At 38.9% G+C, this 24,595-nt stretch overlaps 2 protein-coding genes across 3 annotated transcripts in view; one reads left to right on the forward strand and one right to left on the reverse strand.

The window, feature by feature from the left end:
• On the reverse strand, positions 1–13,949 carry rab22a (RAB22A, member RAS oncogene family). 2 transcript variants are annotated; one of them, XM_061786488.1, is made up of 7 exons: positions 13,810–13,949; positions 10,010–10,089; positions 8,755–8,836; positions 6,151–6,222; positions 5,487–5,593; positions 4,762–4,871; positions 1–4,305 (listed from the first exon to the last, which is right to left on the reverse strand). In XM_061786488.1, exons 1-7 carry the CDS (start codon positions 13,813–13,815, stop codon positions 4,214–4,216), a joined length of 549 nt encoding a protein of 182 aa, XP_061642472.1. In that variant the 5' UTR covers positions 13,816–13,949; the 3' UTR covers positions 1–4,213. The 2 variants fall into 2 exon arrangements, with proteins under 2 accessions (XP_061642472.1, XP_061642471.1); XM_061786487.1 differs by lacking the exon at positions 13,810–13,949 and adding an exon at positions 12,761–13,173.
• The window catches only part of ppp4r1l (protein phosphatase 4, regulatory subunit 1-like), a 20,312-nt gene continuing 8,962 nt past the window's right edge, over positions 13,246–24,595 (forward strand). Inside the window, 8 exon segments of the mRNA XM_061786484.1 lie at positions 13,246–13,379; positions 18,558–18,602; positions 19,655–19,784; positions 21,513–21,619; positions 21,739–21,881; positions 22,001–22,147; positions 23,733–23,840; positions 24,106–24,171. Of these exon segments, the coding sequence (XP_061642468.1) occupies positions 13,373–13,379; positions 18,558–18,602; positions 19,655–19,784; positions 21,513–21,619; positions 21,739–21,881; positions 22,001–22,147; positions 23,733–23,840; positions 24,106–24,171 (753 nt within the window). The 5' untranslated portion in view covers positions 13,246–13,372.

Raw genomic sequence — 24,595 nt, forward strand, 5'->3', positions numbered from 1 at the left:
GACGGTTGATGTTTTATTTACTGCAACAGTGGCACACACAGCTTCTCTCCATTCCGCAGAATTAGGCAGCCTTTGCAATCACAATTTCACAATCAGCCTTCCAACATTTCAGCACAGTTAGGCGATTTTCACAAGTGTTACATATGTATGACTTAGTAAAAAAAAAAAAAAAAAAAAAAGGCTTTAACGTGGCACCTAACTGATCACATCAAGTAGAAGCGGACAACAAAAGAAAATCTAAATAGTTTGATTTCCACGAGGAAAAAACAGACAGACCGCAGAATGTAAGTGGCACAGGGAGTGAATATACAGGTAAATTCCAGTAAATTAGTGTCAAAACCTTTAGTTAGTTAGGTAGTTCAATTTATTCCATTATAGATATGTACTACACACACTCAGTGAAATATTTCATATTTTTAAAAAATGTGTATTTTTTTTTCATATGCATCGAACAATCAGAAACATTTTTTAATGTAGAAATTAAGTAGCCCTCTGCTAAGTATTTAATGAATCTATATGGTGTATGAGTACTGAAATAAATGAACCTTTCTACCATATTCTAATTTATTGGGATGTACCTGTAATCAATGTGCAGTTTTCAAAGCCTCCATTTCGATTGCTGCAAGTTATAGTCAACACTAATAATGTTGCTGTGCAAGTCTTGTTAAATGACCAATTAACTGAAAATTACATTAAAAAAAGATTCTGACATCTCTGTCATAGTGACAACTGCAGTGGAATCTCCATAGTCCAACACCCCAAAAGTCAGACAACTTGGGAGCTCATTTTCTACCAGTGATAGCAAAGAGGACAAGCATGACAAAAACTACATTTTCTGTTCAATTTCATATTTACTAGATGTTATGCTGTTATAAATGTGCACAATGACCAGGTGCACATTTTTGGCTCACAGTCGCATTTAAGGAGCACATGGTGGATGGACCTTAATGTGGCAACAAGATTCATTAAGCAAGTGGACTACGTACTGTTTTAAGTACCACAATTTCTCGTGTATAATGCGCACTCATGAATAATGCACACCCCCATAGGTTGAGCTAAAAATTCTGGAAAACCCCTCTACCTATGTATAATACATTTTTACAATGCATTAATTTTGCTTCTACCCATATGATCAAAACATGAAGTATTGTCTGTATTTTGTTAAGTTTTTTTCAAATAATTATTCTGAAGTTAAGCCCTTTATTTGAACAAATCATAGTTTCCTTTTATTTATTGCTCTTATTTTGAAATTCACAGCCCTACTTTTATTTAGTAAATGAGAAAACACACAGTTGTGCTCATATGTTTGATTACCCAGGCAGAATTTGTAAGTGTACAATTACGTAAAAAAAAAAACATCAAGGACCAGGCAAAACACATAAAATTTTATTTTAATGGGATTCAAATTAAACTGTCAAGCATTTCAGAAAACCATGATCATTAAACAAAACATAACCATAAATAAATGAATAATGGTTGTTGTTCAGTCATCAGTCGTATTTAAAAACAAAAACATTATTTCACAATTTCTGCCTGGGTATGTAAAGTTATGAGCACAATTGTACAAATATGCAGTCATAAGTACCCATCATATTGGAATGAAAGTGTAGGCCACACCTTTTTCATAACCTCTCGGTGGCATACGAGAATGAAAGGGTACAACTTTTTCATAACCTCTAGGGGATGGTGGCATAGTGGAATGAAAGTGTACAGCTTTTTCATAACCTCTAGATGGGGGCATACATTTATAAAATGTAAAAGTCTTTCATTTTCTCCTATACCGGTGTGTAATGTGCACCATTGACTTTTGACAATTTGGGGGGGAAACAAGTGTGCATTATACACGAGAATTTACGGTATTTTGAATTTCTGAAAGGTTTTTATATCAATTGATATTTCACTATGACAGAGTGGACATGTTAAGGTTGACAAACTCCAACTACACACATGGTATGATGAAATTTACAAAACGTTAAGTGTAAATGTTTAGTTCTATCCACTATTTCATGTCACTAAAAACATCAGGTTTCCTAAAGGGGCAGTTACCCCATAATGACAGGGTGGGCAGCAATTTCAGGGGCACATACAAAATGTTGAATATGATCATGAAAATAGAATATATATCATCAAAATGATGTGTTTTTATCAACCTTGAGAACAATTAAACCATGTATTTTGAATTTTTTTTTTACATTTAGTGTCATTTAACCACTTATTATACATACTGTAGTTGGCAGAGCAGTATGTAGGACATGGCAAAATCACGTACAGCCACTGAATAAAATGGTGTATAATGAAAGAAACACATTTTAATACTTATCATTGTACTGGTATGTGTGCAAATATTTAGCCACTTATAATAACACCTCAAACTCGAGTTTCATTATTCTGCCATATTTTCATGATGACAGTAATTCTGATTAGGGCACCAAAGGCACTTTATATAAAGCCAAATAAGCATTCACAACTACAGTATGGACAGTTCTTCAATGAACATTACATGCTTGTTTTTCGAATAGAGGAGGAAGTCAGAATTGGCAGAGCGACACTTACTAACAAAAACAAAAAAAATAACCACACATTTTTACTCTCCATAATCCATCTGCCTGGCGTCTTTGGAAAAGTAGCAGTTAATTGCAGTTTTTAGTAGTAGTTAGTTTGGTTAACTTTATACTGTTTATACTTGAACAGTGAGCAATAATCAACTGTTACTTTGAAAAACTGCCTATAGTGTAAACGTTAAAAAAGTTAAGTCTTTTTGATGGTTTGAGCTTGGAATAAATTTATTCACTCAACATTATTTCCAACCAGCGTTGCATAACAGATTGTGTTTGACTTTGGGGGTTCCACTTGATCACATTATGAAAAGAGACTCTGCAAATATGTTGGGGTTGCAGGCCACCGATAAGTAAACAAATACAAAAAAGAAATCACTGTGTGAGATGAAACATCCGTAAAGTTAAGTGTTTGAAGTTACAAGTGAGGAGGGGGGGGGGGGGGGGGGGTGCAGAAAAGCCTCACTAACTCATGCCGGGTAACTGAAAGCAGATCAGAGGCGGAGGTTCATCCAGGGGTCAATGCGAGTTTTGACGTAGTGCCACGTCAGCTTCTTGCGCTCATTTTTTTTTTCTTTTACTTTAGGTCAGACATTACAGAGTTTTCACTGAACAAATATAAACAATACCGAAACGGAGGGTGTTAAGCGGTTATTAACTAGCTGCAAAGTCGTCAAGACGACAAGCTAAGGAGATGAACAACGCAACATTCACTGTTAGTCGCAAAAAGTTCAGGATATTGGGCTTTGGGGTGAAATTTCAGGATGGCCCTAAAATGCACTATTAACCTTTACAGGTGAACATAATTTGATCTTCTCTAAAGTTTTGAATGCACATGTCAAGCTGTTCAGTTTTCAGTACTGTTTGAACAACCCACTGTTCTCCAACAAGGAGCTGAAGGGCTAAATTTACAAAAGGTGTTATAGATTTCCACTTTTATGCCTTTCTGTGACGCCTCCATTCTCTCCATATCTCAGAGCTCTTAGTTCAGTGGCCATTTCCATCTGTGAACAACCTGTTTAAGCCTTGCGACGGCGAGTTACCGTTGATCCGTTGTTAGATGTCGTCTTGGTCTCATGATGTGAAAATGGATCAAATACCTTGTTACCGAACAGCGAGTTACGCAAAAGTACTGAAACATGGTACAACCGGATGTGCACTCAAAAGTTTAAAGATCAAACTGAGTTCACCTGTCAAGGTTATAACGTATTTTAGGTTCATCGTGAAATTTCCCCCATAAACCCAACATCCCTAACTTTTTGTAAGTAGTGAAATAGGAACAATATCATGTAAAAAAGGCCATTGGCTGCCTCACATTTGTAAATCAATTTCTGTATTTGCAGTTGACATGAGCTTTTTCCAACATGAGGAATCAATAATACAAAATTACAGATTGCAGAGAAAAGTCAATATTATGAAGTTGAGAAATAATTATTAAAAACAATAATTTAAGCACTATAAAAAATAATCACTCTCGTATGTCTTATGGGTGGGAGATGACAAACCAGCGACACCAACCAGATTATTTGTAGACTTTCTTCTGTCACTTCAAAAACCCATTTCTCGTGCATTGTTTTTGTCGCTCCTCATGCTCGTGTTGATAGCTATACAATGGAAGGATGAGGTTAGGGAAACGTGACAAATAGTCACCGGTGTCATCAGCAGCACGTCCTGCGAGACTCTGATTCTTGTCGCCCCAGTTTGAAACCTTTTCCCGACGTTCCCGCGCCTGCGACTGGGATACGCTTACCTGTGTGGAGAAACACATTGATCCACACCATGTACACTTGAAGTAAAGCTCAGTCAATATTCGTGTTTATAGACATTGACTTCACTGGGCTTCTTCAACAGGGGTACTCACATACTGAGTTTTAACCTCATAAATTGTGAAAGACCTCACACACGAGGGTTTTATTTTAAAAAAAAGAAAAAAAAAAAGGGTTCGGGCTTTCTCTTCTTATCGTATGTCGTGTACTGGTGGTGGCAAACACGGCACACCACACGTATAACAAGAGCACCACCGACAGTTGCTCTAATTCTTAACCCCACATTATAATCGCTCAGTGTATGTAATCTTTGAGACATCCGACAATCAGGCCTTTGCTGACTTTGATCAGAAGGGAAGGAAAATGGTCGAGTTATTGATATGTGCGCAACCCGCTACACTAAGGGTCTTATTTTTGTATAAGTCTCAAGGAACACTCACTTATCTCTATAAACACCTCGTTGATGTTAATGGCGTTCTTGGCACTGGTCTCGACAAATATGGCATGGATGGAGTCGGCGTAGTCCTTGGCGTCCTTCTCCAAGACTTCCCTGTAACCAATGGGTGTCAAAATGGTCATGTTCAACACACACACAGATTGTCCAGCTTCAACCATGACCAAGACAGATTCATTTGGAACTATGCAGTTAAAGATACAAAGGCGCTTTGCCCATTTCTCGGATGAGCTCCATCCTCAAGGCAAACAAGTCAAGGCATACAGTAAAGCCTCACATGTCAAATGCCTGAAATATCGGAAAATTGACCAACATTTTTGGTTCATTTTAAGTACGATTTTACTTCCTCTTTTTTTGTTCCTATTCATTGTTTATAGGACGCTGTGCTGGAGCCAGTATCGACCAACTTTTTGTGAACATAGCCTGCTGTTCTGTATTTTTGACACAATGACTACTTTCCTATTGGCCAGGACTTCGGTGCCATCTTGTGGCATCTTAAGAGGCAGCAGAAAAAACAAATAGGTGGATTTGTGAATAGTGACCCGCAAATAGGTGGCAGTCCATTGTACTCCAAATATAATTCATATCAATGGGAATTGTTGTGTTAAAATTCTAATAAATTGGAGGCAGACCAGCGTCACTTAACAGATTGTACTTGACTAAATTGGAGGCATCACTGTATCTAGATTTGTCCATTTCTTAGAGGCTCACCTGGCGTCCGACAGATCACATTTGTTGCCAGTGATGGCCACCACGATATTGGGAGGGCCGTGCTGACGCAGCTCCTTCACCCAGTTCTTCAACGTTTGGAAGGACTCCTGATGGCACAAGCAAGCGACATGTACTGCACTTTGACGAGCTTACAGTAACGGTATCTCATCATTGCGCCCAGTGCAAAAACAAAAAATAAGCAAAAAAACTCCCCCTACGCCTGTAAAAGTTGGCAATAATTGTTTTTACACGAACAATTGTTGCTTTGTCGCCAGCAGGGTGAAATTTGGTGTCAATGAAGGAAGTTAAGCCAGCAAGTTTCCCTCCTGTTTTCTGTCTTTCGTTGCTAAGCTAGGATAATTCACGGCTGGCTGAAACTTTAGAGTTAACAGGCAGACAAAATGAGAGGCATCAGGCGCCACTTTCCAAAACGCGTCAACTTTTCCCTCCACAGAAATTTGAACTAAAGCTGCGGGAAGGATCTGCCACTCAGTGGAGACAGCTTCGACCTTAGTCAAGGAGATCTTTATATGGATCAGAACCAATGGTTCACAACACACCTACTGCAGAATTTAGTCTGTAAACTCATGTGCTACTCAAAGACAAACATGCAAGACACTACAATCTGAGCACAAGGATTGGTAGCTGGGAATACAAACAATACCTCTTTTGTGATGTCATAAACAATGATGGCCGCTGCAGAGCCTCTGTAGTACATTGGTGCCAGAGCTCGAAACTACGGGAGGACAAGAACAATATGAATATATATGAAAAAGCAATAAATGGAGAAAAAATGTATAGTTTGGTAGAAACAGAGGCTTCTAAAATCACTAGTGTTTATCTATACTGTCAGTCACTTTTCTTTTTATATGGGTTCTAGCTAATGCCTTAGTATGGTTTTATTCAACTAAATAAACCAACTGTAACAAACCCAAAAATTCAGACAGAAACGCCGTAACAGCCCACTTATAAAACCACACATTGTTCTGGCCTGGTACAAGGGAGCTGTTTTAATTCAAAAGAACCTCAAGCATATGGAAGTCATCAAGAGAAAGATGAGCAGAATGTCAGGAGAGCTGCCACAAATGTGACTTGAATGGAAAAGAATATGCGTTTGATCCCTAATTCATCACAAACCTCAGCTCAATCGAAACCAAATTCTCTGGAGAGGCAGGCGCTTCTACTTATTGACACGTTTTGATGATTTGAATTTAGTCAATTGCATTTCAGCGCACCGTGGATTCAATCACTGGCAACCAAACCAAAAATATATACAGGTGTATCTCAATAAATTAGAACATGGGCTGAGAAAAAAAATAGTTCACTCATTTCAGTAGTTCAGTAGAAAAAGTGAAACTCAACAATGCAAAAACCCCATAAACGGGCTAACGAATAGCATCTGTGTCATGGTGTTATAACCAATAAAGCAACGGCTATTTGAACACAAACATCAGCGACACTTAGAAAGATAATATAACAATACTCACAGGCATATATTCTTTATTCTCTGCAAACAACAACTCATATTACTGCAGCTTACTGAGCAATTGTGATCGTACTCTTCACGTATATCCGTACGTCTGTATTATACTGCCACTAGGTGGCGACGGCATGCAGACCAGAAGAAGCAGCCCAATGTCCATTAAATTGTAGCAAAAAAAAAGTGGCACAAACTGTTCACTTTCTTTACATTGTATTGAATTATGTAATTACTGTATGTGTGCATGTATAAAGTGCAATATTGTAGAGTGTGATTTTTCTTATTAAAAACAAACATTTTGTTGGGAGGCTGGAACGGATTGTCATTTCCGTTCAATGGTGAAAGATAATTTCAGATGAGTTTTTGAATTACGAGCATGGTCACAGAATGAATTAAAGTCGTAAGTCAAGGCACCGCTGTATTTATATATATAAAAAAAAATATATATATATATATATATAAATGTTGTTGTTGCAAACTACAATCATCATTTTATTTTTATCATTTTGAACAATTTCCCTGCGTGTAGTGCTCACTGCTTCCATAGGAATGGATCTGACTGCTCAGTAAAATATGAACACCCGCAATGAATCAAACATCCATTGCATTACTTGAAAGATTAATAGTGGCATGTCTTTTAACTGCGTGCCCTTTTCGCATGACAACTCATTTACAATAGAGTGTAAAAAGACTATAACATATACAAAGTATAACAAATACACGTAAATATTCATACATTTTGACAAGCGTGAGCTCCAAGGTCACTGATCCAAAAAAGGCTTCAGAGCCACTCGGGGAAACCACGAGAGACCACACGAGAATGAGCAAGGAACGCAGGGAATACGGAGTGAAAATCAAATCGGAATTAACTTGGGGATACTGAATTTTGTTGCTATTTAAAGTAAACTGGTATTGCTCGATAGAAAGAGCATTCATCAAACAGAAGAACAAGAAAGTGAGAGTGACTTTGACACACGACAGAAAAAGAGACAGCTCGGGTTTCATCATCTTCTCTTATCTTAACCGCGACCACATTTATGTCCCCTGAAGGCCGCAAAGGAGACGAGTCCCCCTAGGAGGGGGAGAATAAAAGACGAGCTGCCTCTCATCTCTCCTTTCAGGAGAGGATGACAATGGGTCCAAAGCAGGACAAGAAAGAAAAAGGCTAGCACAGAAATGGGGAAGTATTGTGCGGTGCAAAAATAGAGGAATCAAACATGAAAAGTGAAAGAGGCTCCTTACACCATCAGGTTCTCTCTGATGAGACATTTAAAATAACACTTTTACTTTTTACTTTACTTTTTTTATTTATTTTTAAATCAGCCCTACATCTCCTGTATGTTGTCAAGAAAATCATATTTGTCACATCTTTCTGGTGCAACGATTCAAGAGAAGAAATTTGAATGTTTGACTCACAGAAAGGAAATGTTGCCCCCTGCCAGAAATAAAGCAGACGTGCACATTCCCAGCCATTTGAAAACCAAAGAGACTAAATACTAAAGCAGGGGTGCACAGTACACACATACCAATTCTTAATATAACAACTGACTTTGGCGATGTGAGAACACCCACGCACATGAAAAGGGGGGGTTGGGGGGGATCAGGAAGTGCGTGCTTATGATCACATCGGGATAATCTTTTACACATCTGATAATCTGGCCTTTGCTGCGGTAAAATATGGTAAAATCTGTCCCGATAATCAGCATGTGTTTACAACACTTGTGTAGACTATATATTAATACATTTAAATAAAACAGACAAGAAAGGCTTTGAGTGAAAGATACTAACCCGCTCCTGTCCTGCTGTGTCCCAAATGAGGAACTTGTGCAGCTCGTTTTGGTATTGTACCGTCTTGGTCATAAAAGATGCCCTGTTGATACAAAACAAAACGTAGAGAGGAAAACACACATCATAACATGTATTTATGAGATTTTCATTTTAATTGCCGTAGCACTTTATTGGGAAAGAAACCATATTTGGGAAGTCAAAAAATGGACACTTCACTACAAGGCGCCAGCCAAACCGTGAAAAAAGGTAATAATAATCACTATCAATCAAAATCATAACTATAATTAACGAGAAGCATGTTATGCTTCTCTGCTATTATTGTAAGTATTCTGATTCTGATTCCGATTAAAACAAACGTTTCTGGAAACTAAATCGAACCAATCTTTCTGCTATGTGTTACTCGCCAACAGACAAACTATTGACTGTTAGAAAACTACAGTTGCTTGTTTACTTTTAAAATCAGTTTGTCGCAAACATGAGTGATGTCACGCGCGCTGTGATTGCGACAATTATGATCCCGGGCGGCACCCTCTAACTAAACTAAACTGAACACACATAGCAAAATAATTACACCTATTAAATGTTGAAATACATCCCAGACTTTGTGTCTTTGTTGTTTGTTTCTTGCAAATTGTCGCCGTGCGCAGAATTGGTCCATTTTAGTCACACGGTGTGATGACGTACTCAGCTTTCCCCTGGGTTCCACATACCACCGCCGCCTTCTTGATCGATTTTGCAGTACAGTTAAACGTATCATCTGGTCATCGAGGTCAATTTGTTTTAGCAGGCGCTGTTCCACGGTCGCCATTGCTGTTGCTTTGTTCCTTGTTCCAGGAAGGAAAGTAAAAACGGCTACCGGAAATGGCCATAAAATGCAGAGGAAATGCCACCCTGTGGTGTCCTAGCCTATACCAACTGTAGCGACACCCCTGACTTGGAGGAGAACTGCAGGACATTTTCAAAACAGTGCGCGTGGGTTGCGCTCGAGTATAAAGGCAAACTGCGCGCGGGATAGCCGGAGTGACGTCAGCGCGGTCGCCACCCGCGCGAGTATGAAGAAGCCTTAAGGATTCACACCCTTTTCCCAAGGTCAAATTCAAGCACTTGAGCTAATAATTGGCAAGCAAACAAAGCAAAAGGTTAAGTAGAGCTGTATTGAGTTTTGTTGGCTTCACAGATTAGCAGTGGCTAATAAAATAAACCAAATAAAAACAGGAGCTATAGATCTTTTCCCGCCCTGTAATGTGCAACTTACCCAATAGTTGGTAGGATGTTTGGGTCAAAGCTGTCCTCCACAAATCTCCACACGATACTTGACTTGCCAACACCAGTTTCCTGCAAAGAAACACGCACAAAAAGTAGAATGTGCACCAGAATATATACAACCCCAATTCCAATGAAGTTGGGAGATTGTGTTAAACATAAATAAAAACAGAATACAATGATTTGCAAATCATGTTCAACCTATATTTAATTGAATACACTAAAAAGACAAGATATTTAATGTTCAAATAAATAATCATTAACTTAGAATTTTATGGCTGCAACACGTTCCAAAAAAGCTGGGACAGGGTCATGTTTCCCACTGTGCTACATCACCTTTTCTTTTTACAATATTCAATAAACATTTGGGAACTAATTGTTGAACCTTTGTAGGTGGAATTCTTTCTGGGTGGCGTTTCTGGGTGTTGTTGATAAATGGCTTTTGCTTTGCATAGTAGAGTTTCAAGTTGCACTTACGGATGTAGCGCCGAACTGTATTTACTGACATTGGTTTTCTGAAGTGTTCCTGAGCCCATGTGGTGATATCCTTTACACATTGATGTCGGTTTGTGATGCGGTGCCACCCGAGGGATCGAAGGTCATGGGCATTCAATGTTGGTTTTCGGCCTTGCCGCTTACATGCAGTGATTTCTCCAGATTCTCTGAACCTTTTGATGATATTATGGACCGTAGATGATGAAATCCCTAAAATCCTTGCCATTGTACATTTATGAACATTGTCCTTAAACCATTTTCTCACGCACTTGTTCACAAAGCCTGTTCACCTGTGGGATGTTCCAAACAGGTGTATGATGAGCATTCCTCAACTTTTTTGCCACCTGTCCCAGCTTTTTTTGGAACGTGTTGCAGCCATAAAATTCTACGTTAATGATTATTTGCTAAAAACAATAAAGTTTATCAGTTTGAACATTAAATATCTGTTGTATATTTTTGTAGTGTATTCAATTAAATATAGGTTGAACATGATTTGCAAATCATTGTATTCTGTTTTTATTTATGTTTAACACAATGTCCCAACTTCCTTGGAATTTGGGTTAGTCTATACAGTGCTCGTTATTATTATTTTTTTCCCCACACTTTTGGTCTCGCTTATCTGAGACATTTGAGAACTTTTTGTCCTGTTAGGTCACTGCGGTCTGCTGACCTCCTTTTGCAAAGTGCCTCACACAAGATTTAAAACTAAAGGTGATTAAAGCCTTGCACTCCATTGCTCCCAAATTGTGAAACGCACTTTCAATTGTGCTAAGAGCTGCGCCTTCTGTGGACTTTATTAAAAAGCAGTTAAAACACATTTGTTTAGGTAAGCCTTCCACTGAGACTTGATTGTTCTTATTTGTATTTTACTGGTTTAACTGTATAATGTTTTTGATTTTGTATTTCATCCATGTGAAGCACTTTGTGAGTCCCCTCTGTGAGAAGTGCTATTACTTACTTACAGTGGTGGGAAGTAATAAAGTACAAATACTTTATTATTGTTCTTAAGTAGTTTTTTTTTTTTTGGACTCCCTCTCATTTTTTTCCCTCATAATGGTTACTGTGGTATCAGATCAGGACACGGTATCAGCAGATAATAGGCCCGTTACTTTTTCAGCCACCAAGGACGACGAAACAATGTAAAAAAAAAAAAAAAAAAAAACCTTTTTTTTTTTTTTTTTTTTTTAAAACGAAAAAAGACAAGAGTGGTAAATACAACCGTGACTGAGATGTTGGGGTCAACAAACAGGGACAGCAGTGACGTGGAGGAACGTTAACCAGGAAGTATTCTCGACAATGACGCTACAGTTTCTGAGATGCAAGATATTCCCCATCCATGGCCTTATTTAAGAGAATGGTTTGATGTTGCCGACTCCAGGAATGATTTGTGGCCAATGCATTGTGTTTTGCGGCAGCCTAAAAACTACCAGCTTCTGGCGTTCAAAAACTGTCCGTCCAATCAAAAGAAAAAAACACACAGATGTAAGATGTATTTTTTTTTTTCCAGTTGTTGTCCTTAGCTACACAGCTGTTAAAACATAACCAGGTGCTAATGCAGGACCTGCTGTCAGTTCATTAGTAATTATCCTGTCAGAATTTCACCTTCAGCAATGCTGGGTCCAGTGATGCATGCTTTCATCCAAGCACGACCAGTACTGCAGTTAAATAAAAGCAGCTGATAAAAAAGGGAAACTATTTTGTATCCAGTTTCTTTTGTTGTTGTTTCAAGTTCTATCAAAACTGATATTATATGTCACTGACAGGAACAATTATGTTACTTTTTTCCTTGGGTTACATTTCAGAATCTGTATTTTTTTTTTTTTTTTTTTTTTTTTTTTTAACTTAGGGGATGGTGACTTTTTTTGTTTTTGTTTTGTTTTTTTACACAATATCTGTACTTCTACTTAAGTACAGAATTCGATGACTTTTTCCATCTCCACTTTTTAAACATACCGTAATCTGATGCGTTTAAGATGAGGATGAGTTAAACGTGGAAGATTTTTGCAGTATATAGTTTCAAACAAATAGCACAAGAGCTAATCAGCCATCTCTTGTGCTGTGCCACTTTTGTGACTTTAAAGGATCTACAATTTTAACAGATTTCTCCATTCGGATCGCATGTGAGTCGAGCCTAAAAAGACTTGCATAAACTGATGAAGGCCACTTCTGATGCAACATGTACAACAACAACAACGCATCGAAAAAGCGGATGAGGGAGATGTTTTATGACAAAGAGCTGCTCACTTACCCCCAGAAGACAAACTTTTAACTCTCTTAACGCCATAGCTGCTTCCTGTTTTACATTGACTTGCTCTTCATTTGCACTTTTGGTTCTCTCCCCACTTCTCCTTAGCCTACTTGTCTTCAATATATATATATAGTATATATTTTTTGGGGGACAAAGACGACTCCTGTTTACTTCGTCGGCGTTGGAAAGATCTCAAACGAAGAAGGAACTGGGAGTTAATGAAAGGTCCTTGCTCACATGGTGTTTTAAGAATTGTGATGATGAGGCTAGTAGCTAAGTAGCGAAAGTAGCACCGCGCACTCCAGTCTCCATCTTGGAACTACTGCGCGCGGTCACGTGACTCCTGCAATTTTTTTCATTTTTTTTTTTTTTTTTTTATAGTTCACCGGAGATCTCCACTCGAAGTTCGAACACAAAAGCCCTCCAACTCGGCTACGAATTATGTCGACTTTGTTCCCAAACTGATGAGTACCACCATCGATATCGTCCGCAGGAAGTACATTCAAGGAAGTCCTTTTTGCATTTTTTTTTTTTTTTTGAGTGACAGCTGAGTGCCTGGTGACAGTCCACACGGGACGGCGTCCAGCCCGCACAGCCGAGCCGATACTCAACATGGCAGGTAAATGGGCCACTCTGGAACTTAATGTTTTCGGGTTTTTTTCCTTTTTTGACCGCCTACCATTTGGTGACTAAAAAGGGCTGGATTCCGGTTGCTTGCGGTGGGCGAGTCGCGTCAAGCGAAAGGGCTGGACCGAATCGCCTTAGCGAATTTAGCAATAACACTAGCCAGTCGGCTAACAAAAGCTAACCGGGGATGTCGAAATGTCTCTCTTTATAGGAGCGTTCATCACTACAACTACTTTCTACGCACCGATAGCCCCGTGAAACAACATGAATAACACATCCGCGTGTCTATATTGCATTTATCAGCCATTTGTTGCTATAGCAGACGCTAGCGTGTTGACCTAGCTAAAGTTAGCCTTGAATGCTAAAGTCATTTTCAGCCATAAGCTGACCAAATCATAGTCAGGCCAAATATTGTTATTTACCAACATTGCTCCGTGGCTGCAGCAAACAAAACACCTCGAGTGTGACGATCCCGTACATGTTCAGTCTTGTGCGAGTTGCTTTTCTATTCGAAGCACATTCCCTAGTACGATGGCCAGCTGTAAACACTGGCATTAGCCACAAGTTTCTTGTCATTTTTCTTTTACGCCTTCTGCTTTCTTGCATCAGAAATCTTTGTCAAGTCACACAATAACACAACAGACTTTTTTTTCTTCCTCATTTTAAATTAGATTTCAATTTATTTTAATCCCACCTTAATGTTGTCTTAATGTCTCCTTGTTTGTGTTCTAACTTAATTGGTCGTTTAGATATTAATAATTCGAGTGTATATGTGTCAGTATAGCTGCTGTGACGTCTTAATTTCCCTCACCAGTAAGGAATGGATTCTATCTATCTATCTATCTATCTATCTATCTATCTATCTATCTATCTATCTATCTATCTATCTAATCTTACCTCTTTTTAGACCAAGTACACACTCAGTGAATGCTTAGGTCTTCATGACCGACATTAAAATAATACAACTAGCGTAGTTATTGTCAAAAATGAGGCAGAAGCTTTATTCCTAAAAAGTATACTCAATTAGCGTTGCAACTTATGATTATTTCAATTGTCGATTCACGCGTTTATTTTATTAATGAATTAGATTTTTTTTTTAAACTAACTTTTCCATCCCTTTATTTAAAACAAAACAAAACAGGACGTTATTTCAAATTGTCGGTGCGGAAAAAGGACTAACATAATTGATTTATGATTCAGTTGCTTTACTGGTTTGGTCCGTAACGTATCAGAAAATGAACAACATGTTGATCATTATTTTCCAAAGTAAAAGCAGATGTTTGCAAATGTACTATTTTGCTCAAACATAAAGATAATCTGCTTTCACGGAGTACTACAGAAATCTGAGAACGTTTACTCTTGAGAGGCTGAAATTCCGAGGATTTGGACAATTTTAAATACATTAATACATTGTTTAATTTAAAACAATGTATTAAATGATTACTCAAGTCCATTATCAAAATAGTTGTCGGTTAGTTTGATGATCGGTTAGTTGTTGCTTATTCGATTAATTGTTGCACCTCTATTACTCAATATTATTGTAAACCACTGTAACATTATGTACAGTTTAAACATTACCACTGCACTAGCGTGCTTAAATATAGGAAAATAAAAAATGATTCAGTTAAAATGTACTGCACATAAGTTGAATAAAATTTGCACATACAACCCCAATTCCAATGAAGTTGGGACGTTGTGTTAAATGTAAATAAAAACAGAATACAATGATGAAACTTGATTGTTTTTAGCAAATAATCATTAACTTAGAATTTTATGGCTGCAACATGTTCCAAAAAAGCTGGGACAGGGTTATGTTTACCACTGTGTTACGTCACCTTTTCTTTTAACAACATTCAATCAACGTTTGGGTACTGAGGACACTAATTGTTGAAGCTTTGTAGGTGGAATTCTTTCCCATTCTTGCTCGATGTACAGCTTCAGCTGTTCAACAGTCCGGGGTCTCCGTTGTCGTATTTTACGCTTCATAATGCGGCAAACATTTTCAATGGGAGAAGGTCTGGACTGCAGGCAGGCCAGTCTAGTACCCTTACTCGTTTACGACGAAGCCACGCTGTTGTAACACGTGCAGAATGTGGTTTGGCATTGTCTTGCTGAAATAAGCAGGGGCGTCCATGAAAAAGACGTTGCTTGGATGGCAACATATGTTTCTCCGAAACCAGTATGTACCTTTCAGCATTAATGGTTCCTTCACAGATGTGTAAGTTATCCATGCCATTGGCACTAACACAGCCTCATACCATCACAGATGCTGGCTTTTGAACTTTGCGTCCATAACAGTCTGGATGGTTCTTTTCCTCTTTGGCCCGGAGGACACGACGTCCACAATTTCCAAAAACAATTTGAAATGTGGACTCGTGGGACTACAGAACACTTTTCCACTTTTCATCAGTCCATCTTAGATGACCTCGGGCCCAGAGAAGCTGGCGGCGTTTCTGGGTGTTGTTGATAAATGGCATTTGCTTTGCATAGTAGAGTTTCAAGTTGCACTTACGGATGTAGCACCGAACTGTATTTACTGACATTGGTTTCGTGAAGTGTTCCTGAGTCCACACGGTAATATCCTTTCCACATTGGTGTCGTTTTTTGATGCAGTGCTGCCTGAGGGATTGGAAGTCATGGGCATTCAATGTTGGTTTTCGGCCTTGCCGCTTACATGCAGCGATTTCTCCAGATTCTCTGAACCTTTTGATGATATTATGGACCGTAGATGATGAAATCCCTAAATTCCTTGCAATTGTGTATTGAGGAACATAGTCCTTAAACTGTTCGATTATTTTCTCACGCACTTGTTCATAAAGAGGTGAACCTTGCCCCATCTTTGCTTGTGAATGACTGAGCAATTCAGGGAAGCTCCTTTTATACCCAATCATGGCACCCACCTGTTCCCAATTAACCTGTTCACCTCTGGGATGTTCCAAACAGGTGTTTGATGAGCATTCCTCAACTTTCTCAGTCTTTTGTGCCACCTGTCCCAGCTATTTTGGAACGTGTTGCAGCCATACAATTCTAAGTTAATGATTATTTGCTAAAAACAATCACGTTTATCAGTTTGAACATTAAATATCTTGCCTTTGTTGTGTGTTCAATTAAATATAGGTTGAACATGATTTGGAAATCATTGTATTCAGTTTTTATTTGTTTAACAGAATGTCCCAACTTCATTGGAATTGGAGTTCTAAATAAATGTTTGAAAACAAACAGAAAAGATTAAAAGTGACTGTCATTGTATTTAAAAGTTAAATACAACTGCATGGCTAGATGAATGAATTGTACTTAACAAATGTACTGTACTGGATTAAAGAAACGTTTAAGCCACTGTAACATTATGCAGAGTTTAAACATTCAATTCTATCATTCTTCACATACTACTAACATGAGCACTGCTAGTGGGGCCCGTGGCAACCTTTGAGAATCACTCATCTATTGAATCGGTCTTTCAAAAGCTTATTTAAACGCGTCAAATGTATTGCTATTGTATTGTGGGTACGCGATTTCGATAGCTACACACCACATGAATATTTCAGTAAGCTTCACCGCCATGTGCCATGATCACTTGAGACTGGCTGACAGTGTTATTTTAAACCAGTTAATTCGGCAGAATTAGAGGTCATCTAGGAGTGCGAGTAACATTCCTCGTCGTGTAACTCACACGCATTTATATTATGCTCGTACTTCAACATGTTGAGGCAAAAAAATAAGTGTGATTCAGCAACACGGTGGGCTAGTGGTAAGCATTGTATACATCACAGTTGGAGGGTCGTGTTTCGAATCTTGACTCGGGCCTATGCTTCCCCTATGCTTGTTTTCCTCCGAGTATTCCGACTTTCTCTGATATTCCAAAAACGTGCATGTTAGGTTCATTGAAGAATTGTCCATTGGTGTGAATGTGGGTGCTTGGCTGTAAATAAGTGTCCTGTGATTGGTTGGGATACGTGTTCTAGAAAATGCATGGATATTTATGTACTTGAGGCATTTGTTCATAAAGTCATAGAGACATTCTAACCCTCATGTGATGTTGCGGGTATAAACTGACCATTTTTAAAGTTAAAAAAAAAAAACGGGTTTTTTTGTAGTTTTAATTTGATTGAAGTGGTTAGTAATTGAGTTAATAAGTTCTAAACAATATTAATCAAGATATTTTTTTGATACTTTTTGGATAATCAAACATGGTATAAGTCAAAATGACAAATGGGGTTAAAGCTCTCAATTTACCCACATAGATGAATGAGAAGAAAACAAGTCTACTAATACTACTGTTACTTGCATGTAATTTTTTTGCCCCTCTTTTGGGTCACATCCAAAAAATATGTGTAACATATTAATAATAAACATTATTATTAATAAACCAAAAAAAAAACATATATATATATATATATATATATATATATATATATTCTTTCCCCCGATTTTATTTGTTTGATTTGCATTTTTTTCTTGAATTAACTGTAAAATGTTTCTGTATTTTAGATGTGTATACATGTATACTGTTTATATTTATAGTTTTTATTTTAAAAAATTACTTGCACCCGCTGGCCCGTACAACTGGCTGTATACAAGAGTGCTATATATCTATAACAAGTAACCGTGGGAACAAATCAGTAATCCAAATTCAGGAAGGGTGAGTGTTAGAGATTCCCCGCAGGAGCTGAATTCTTGCTCGGCTTCTAACCAGCAAGGCAAATACCCACAACATAATCTCTTGATCAGATTTTTTTTTTTGGTTTTTTTTTTTACCGCCAGCTGCCAACACCTTATTTCTCCCCGCGAGGGTTTGTGGATGTGCTTATCGACTGGAAGTCATGCATCTGTTGTTGTGTTGGTGTTGGTGTTGCACTTCCCAGTCGGCCCACGGTGCCTGATTTCAATTAAACGCTGCTTGAACAATCCAGAGGCGTTCCAAGTTAGAGTTCAGACATTTGGGAAATGCCATTTTGTTTGAGAAATTGCTGACTCGCTGCAACGCTGACAGTTTCATTTGCATTCACAAAGTGTTGCTTTTGCAGGCTGATTCACCCGGCCTACTCTCACTGAGGGAGACTTTGTCCCCACGTCATTAATGTGGTCGACCAAGAAGCCATTTTTGTGCGATGCATAAGGCGGTTGTGTATTGATGACCACTGATTTCCCCCTTCACGTTTTATCTTTACAGGTCTATCTTTATACTTCGAAGACGGCCATGACGATCTAGATGATTGTGAGTACTTGACATAGGAAAAAAAGTTGGAATGTTACAAGAATAAAGTTGTATTTTTCATGAAAAAAAGTATTGTCATAATTTGGTTTGTTCTATTCTCATGACTTTTCCTTGACAAACTGTGACTGTATTCTCATAGTATTTTGATTTTCATTGTGGCCCGAACACTCCTTTGCACAATTACGTATCGTCGTGATTATTCTCATATTAAAGTACACATTTTTTTTCTGATAAAATTCTAATGCTATTGTTTATATTTTAGCTCTATTCCTGTGATATTATAACTCCATTGTTGTAATTCTGACTGTGTTCTCGTATTATTCATATTTTTTAATTTTGTACCATTATTTACAGTGGTGGTTATACCCGTAATTATTTTTGGGACTTTGTTCGCAAAAATGCACAGTTTGTTTTTTTTCTCATAAAATTCCAATTTTATTCTCATAATATTTCACCTTTATTCTTATATTTTGCCTTCATTCTCCTATTTATGATAGTAATGTTTTTTATGGGCCATAATATTCTATTGTATAATTACGCAGGGTGGCGGTTATCCTGGTACTATATTGCAACTTTATTTGTGTTAATTCGCAACCTTTTTTTTCCCCTCATAAAATGTTAATTTTATCCTCATATAAACTTTTTAAACTATTCTTGTAATATTTTGACTTTATTCTCTTCATTGTGTAACATAATTCTTGAAGTACAATTCACATTTAGTAGGGCCCATAATACTCAATCATACAATTATGTATTCATGTAAAATCACACGTATACTCTTAACCAAATTTCAACTTCATTGTCATAATATTTTGACGATATTTTAGTAATTCTTTACAATTCTAAATATGCTTTATTCTTGTAGTATTAGTTAACACTGTCAGTATTTTACAGTAGTTTACACCAAGCTATTACAAGCAGCTCTGCAGACTGTTTGTTGGCAATCGGCAGGTTTATGAAACACAATGAAATCCAGTTGGACTGTAAAATGGACTGGTGATTGAATGTCATGCTCAGTGGCGCTAAAGGAACACTTTGTGTCCATCTTGCAGTTGGCTTCGACGACTATGGATCAGAATGCGACAGCATCCGCATCACGGCCTTCCTCGACGCAGGCCAGGACAACTTGACGCCGCTCGGGAGGCTAGAGAAGTACGCTTTCAGTGAGAATGTTTTTAACAGGTAAGAGTTTGGTGGGGGGGCGGGTACCCATTCGCATCATGTGGTATATCAGCTAATCCCGCCGCTCTGTTTCCTTTTGGCTTTGATGCAGTGCTTCGCCTCTTTGCAGCCAGACTGCAAATGAATGGTGCTTTTTCACCAATTTACTTGGTTGTTTACACTGTTCCCCTGCTAAATCTTCATGTAATTGATGCCCCCCCCCCCCTCCAAAAGGTTTATAATTAAAAATCTGTGAATTTGTGAGTAGCAAATCTCAAATATGCAGGGGAACACTGTAATTTCACACTTGCTAAGTGGGACAGGTAATCTGGAGAACCAACTAACTTTATTACAAGCACTAAACACACACACCCCTTTAACTATTACACCATTCCTGTACAAAAATAACAGACATTAAAGAGGCATGGTAACATGTCATGGTAATTGCAGCTACAGCACAGCATGCTGGGAAGCGCCTTTTTCTCTGATTCCATAACACGTCTTTTTAATGACGCAATGTGAAGCGCTGGCCACACACACTGGAAATCCTATAATGCAACGCAACAGCTGCCTTACCAAGCAATAAGCTACCCCCAATTAATCCATAGCTCCATCTACACGGGGCTTGAACGCTGTGTAACTTTGGTAACGCATAACCGTGTGAACAGCTGTTCTCTGTGATGAATAGTGTAGCGGCAAAGGGAGTTTGACGCTGGACTTCCTAGCATGCCTGTATCCTGTCTGTTTGGATTCAAATTTATGTTCCAAAACCTTTTAGTTTTAGTCTGTTCAGAAATGTTCATCCTGTTCGGCCTGCGACCTTAAAGTGTGCTTTGAGTTTTGATAGCCCTGGTGTAGGAAATGGCATCATCGTCAGGGTGCCGATTGCACTGGCAGGAAATAGGAAAAAAAAAGTTGTAGCCTTAATGTGAACTTGTCAGCTCACTCTTCCGTGTCAAATTGCTGTTATTGTTGTATTTTGATTGTTAGGCAGTACATTTTGCCCTTTTTTAACAGTAAGAGAAGAACTTGACATTTGATCAAAAACTTTTGGATTTTGAATTTGATTGAGAAATCAAATTATTTAGTGTTAATTTTGTCATTGCTTCATCTTAAAGCAATTGGCGTAATGGGTTTCACAACTTGGCAGCAACTAGTTTGCCCAGTTTAATGGGCTGTGGAAGGCAGTACAACAAATTTTAAATCTGTCATTAAAAAATACAAATCAACTGTTGTCAGAATCACTAATGGGTTAATTTTCCCTAATTATCAGTCCATGAAGTTATTATTCTCAGGGTGAAAACACAAAATAGACTTGTATGACAAGATTGACGCGTCATCCAAGTTCAAGTCTGCGCTACGTTTGACTCTCTGCATTCCAGTGTGAGTGCTCATCGCATAGCTGTACGAGCTTCATACAATAAGCAAAGTATTGACAGAAGACTCCAAATATAGTAGGTTATTTCCGATCGGAATGTGGGTCTACCGTTACAACAATAGCCGCCATGTATTATTGACGCTCTTATGTCCTGCAGGTTAGAGAACAGAAAGCACGCAGAGAAACAATGCTCTTTTGTTCTTTTCATAAAGTTTTAGATGTTATAAACCAGCTTTTCCATGCTTGGCGATTTGATTTTGCAATGTGTATGTGTTAGTGTATTGTGCCTGACAGTCTAGACGCTGCCTGCGCTCACAGGTTGTCAGCAGGTAGGCAGGCCCAACTAACCCGACGCTCCTGTTGATTTTTAGGCAGATCGTGGCCCGCGGGCTGCTCGATGTGCTTCGTGAGTTCAGCGATAATGAAAATGACTTCATCAGTGTCATGGAGACAGTTGGCAGAATGTCAGAAGATGGAGGTAGATACCATTTCATGTACTAGTTGGTTTCAGCGTATAGTTGCAACTGCCGTTTGGAGCTCTTCGTGTGACCGTCATAGATGACATCAATGCGTGTGTGTGTGTGTGTGTCTTGTCAGAGCCGACCGTGCGAGCCGAGCTGATGGAGCAGGTCCCCAACATCGCCATGTTTTTACACGAGAGTCGGCCCAACTTCCCTGCCGCGTTCTCCAGATACTTGGTACCCATTGTAGTCCGGTACCTCACCGATCCCAACAACCAGGTAGGATTGTAAACCTATGATTTTTTTTTTTTTTGTTTTGTTTTTTTTGTAATGGCGTCTCAATAAACTCAATTGAAGATTAAGAAATGCTTTCGAACTGTCCACTCTGTATTTTACAGGTGCGAAAGACCAGCCAGGCGGCACTGCTGGTGCTGCTGGAGCAGGGCCTCATCTCAAAGGCTGACATGGAGACCAAAGTTTGTCCAGTTCTGCTGGATCTCACAGAACCCAGCAGCGACGACGATTACAAGATTGAGGCGGTTGCTGTAAGTAACTCCAACACAATTCTAGCCAGAGAGTTTTATGACTTTGAACTTTTATAACTACAAGGTCCACCACAGATGGTTTCATGACACTTATGGATGTAATTTTCTAACTTCTCCAAGAGTAATTAAAGTCTGGAGTCAGCCAGCCTAGAGTCCGGTCAATGTGATGAGATTGGAGGTATTGGTTAAAGCTGCCGTGCCTCTTTTCACCCTGCAGTGTGACTTTTAAAAGGTTGTGTTCAGTAAAAACATGAAAGCATATAATTGTTTGTGTGATGTTAGTGAAGAAAATTGCGTTTTTCTATTCTTTGTGACTTTAATAAAGGTTGTATCTAAAGCTGCAGTTATTTTTCTACTGTGATCCCAATGATTAATCAAGCAACAGGATGAAAATAGATTTTGCATTATTAAACCAGGCGGCACGGTGGATGATTGGTTAGAGCGTCTGCCTCACAGTTCTGAGGACTGGGGTTCAATCCCCGGCCCCGCCTGTGTGGAGTTTGCATGTGGGTTTTCTCCAGGCTCTCCGGTTTCCTCCCACATCCCAAAAACATGCATGGTAGGTTAATTGAAGACTCTAAATTGCTCGTAGATGTGAATGTGGGTGCGGATGGTTGTTTGTTTGTATGTGCCCTGCGATTGGCTGGACACCTGTTCAAGGTGTACCCCGCCTCCTGCCCGATGATAGCTGGGTTAGGCTCCAGCACTCCCGCGACCCTTGTGAGGATAAGCAGCTCCGAAAATGGATGGATGGATGGATTATTAAACCACAAAATGCGCATTTGAGGTCCAGGTATTATTCATGTTGTCCAGTTGGGGTCGCCATCCTACGATCCACACTAATATCTGTGACTTTGAATGTGTGTGTGTGTGTGTGTGTGTGTTGTATGTGTGTGTGGCTTTAAAAGGTGAGGCCTGGCCTCGTGAGTGATATGAGAATAGCGTTGCCTGCTTTGAGCTCAGGTTAGCAGCTGACTGTTAACTGCTTAACTATTTGTGCTGTGTTGTGTTAGTGCTTTGGGTGCCTTTTAGCGAGCGGCTAGTAAGAGAAGCTAATTTAGCGGTCTAGCTCTTAACTCAGTGTTGCTTCTTGTCAAACGTCATTAACAGATGGACTCAAATGAACAACACCAGACACACAATAACTGGATCAAAAGCCTTTGTTCACAAAAAGTTAGTCAATACCGTCTCTAGTTGAGCTGCTTATCAAGCCAACGGCAATGGGAACAGTAATTGGTGTCAATAGTAAAACTTAAAAAACAGTAAAAAGTAGCGTAGCGAACCTTAGTTTTACTTTCATCTATAAATTCCTAGTTTGGCTTAATCCAAATAACAATTTTCTCCATCGCTCTCTTACTCATTCTCACACAAAAAAGCCAGCCCTGTTTTTAGCCGATCTTTTCCCATATTTTTACTAAAACCTTACAAATTCCAAGTTGTTCAACCATTAGAATTCCTGAGGTCTACTTTGTGCATTTTCGTAAATGCGTTCTTCCCTCATTCTCTCACAATTTGACAACATTTTCCATTGAGAAAACGTCAGCATGACTTACGCAGTGTCCTCATGTTGTGCGTCTGTGCGCAGATAATGTGTAAAGTGGTGACCATGTTGAGCAAAGACACAGTGGCGCATCTCCTACTGCCACGCTTCTGCGACCTGTGCAGTGACACCAGACTCTTTCAAGTGCGCAAGGTAACTAATGTATTTTGCTTGAGACCTTGACAACAGAAAATTGTACTCTGGGAGTGTGTTACGCAGCTATTTAGTAGGAGTTATTTGTCATAAATATGCAAGTCTGACTTAATTTAGTTCAGCACATCAGCCTGGTGTGCAAATCCCTGTAATTTTCCTTGTGGAATGTTCATTCCTTGGATGATGTGTGGCAGTTGGGTAAAGTATACTCATCCATAGTGTTACTGATCCCCCCCCCCCCCCCCCCCCACCTCTTGTATTTTAGGTCTGCGCAGCCAATTTTGGAGAATTCTGTTCAATTGTGGGTCAGGAGGCTACAGAAAAACTACTGGTGAGGACTTTTAAAACAACTTTTTACTCCAGATGTTGTGCTTCTGATTTTATCCTTTTATCGTACACCGTTGGATACAGAGTGGTCTTTCCAGAAGAAGACATACTATGCAGTGATTTTCACAAATTAAAACAATTCCCAAGTGTTTTAATAACATGTTTGTGACAGGTCATACACAGATTGATTATCACAAAACGCGTATATCCCCAGTCTACTGCGTTGACAACGTCACCATGCAATCAAGTGTGGTCACTTGAAAGTGGCTCTGGATCTTCTCTTAGCCTGGCTGATCAAGTCATGGGCGTACAAACTCGTTATAGGGGCGGTGATTATACTAATTAGCCCTTCCTGTTATTTAACAGTGGGTAGGAAGTGTAGAACAGCTCGCTCTCAGACACATTTTCAAAAAATAGGCAGATGATAA

This window comes from Phyllopteryx taeniolatus, chromosome 9, assembly GCF_024500385.1.
Source record: "Phyllopteryx taeniolatus isolate TA_2022b chromosome 9, UOR_Ptae_1.2, whole genome shotgun sequence".
NCBI classification, from domain to species: domain Eukaryota; kingdom Metazoa; phylum Chordata; class Actinopteri; order Syngnathiformes; family Syngnathidae; genus Phyllopteryx; species Phyllopteryx taeniolatus.

Bases quoted from the DNA above. Each gene is read 5' to 3' on its own strand.
- rab22a (XM_061786487.1), bottom strand. From the start codon at position 12,796: ATGGCGTTAAGAGAGTTAAAAGTTTGTCTTCTGGGG. The intron at 10,090-12,760 runs GTAAGTGAGCAG...GTTTCTTTGCAG, and splicing joins TAAAAGTTTGTCTTCTGGGG to GAAACTGGTGTTGGCAAGTC. The intron at 5,594-6,150 runs GTATTGTTTGTA...TTGTGCCATCAG, and splicing joins TTTATGACATCACAAAAGAG to GAGTCCTTCCAAACGTTGAA.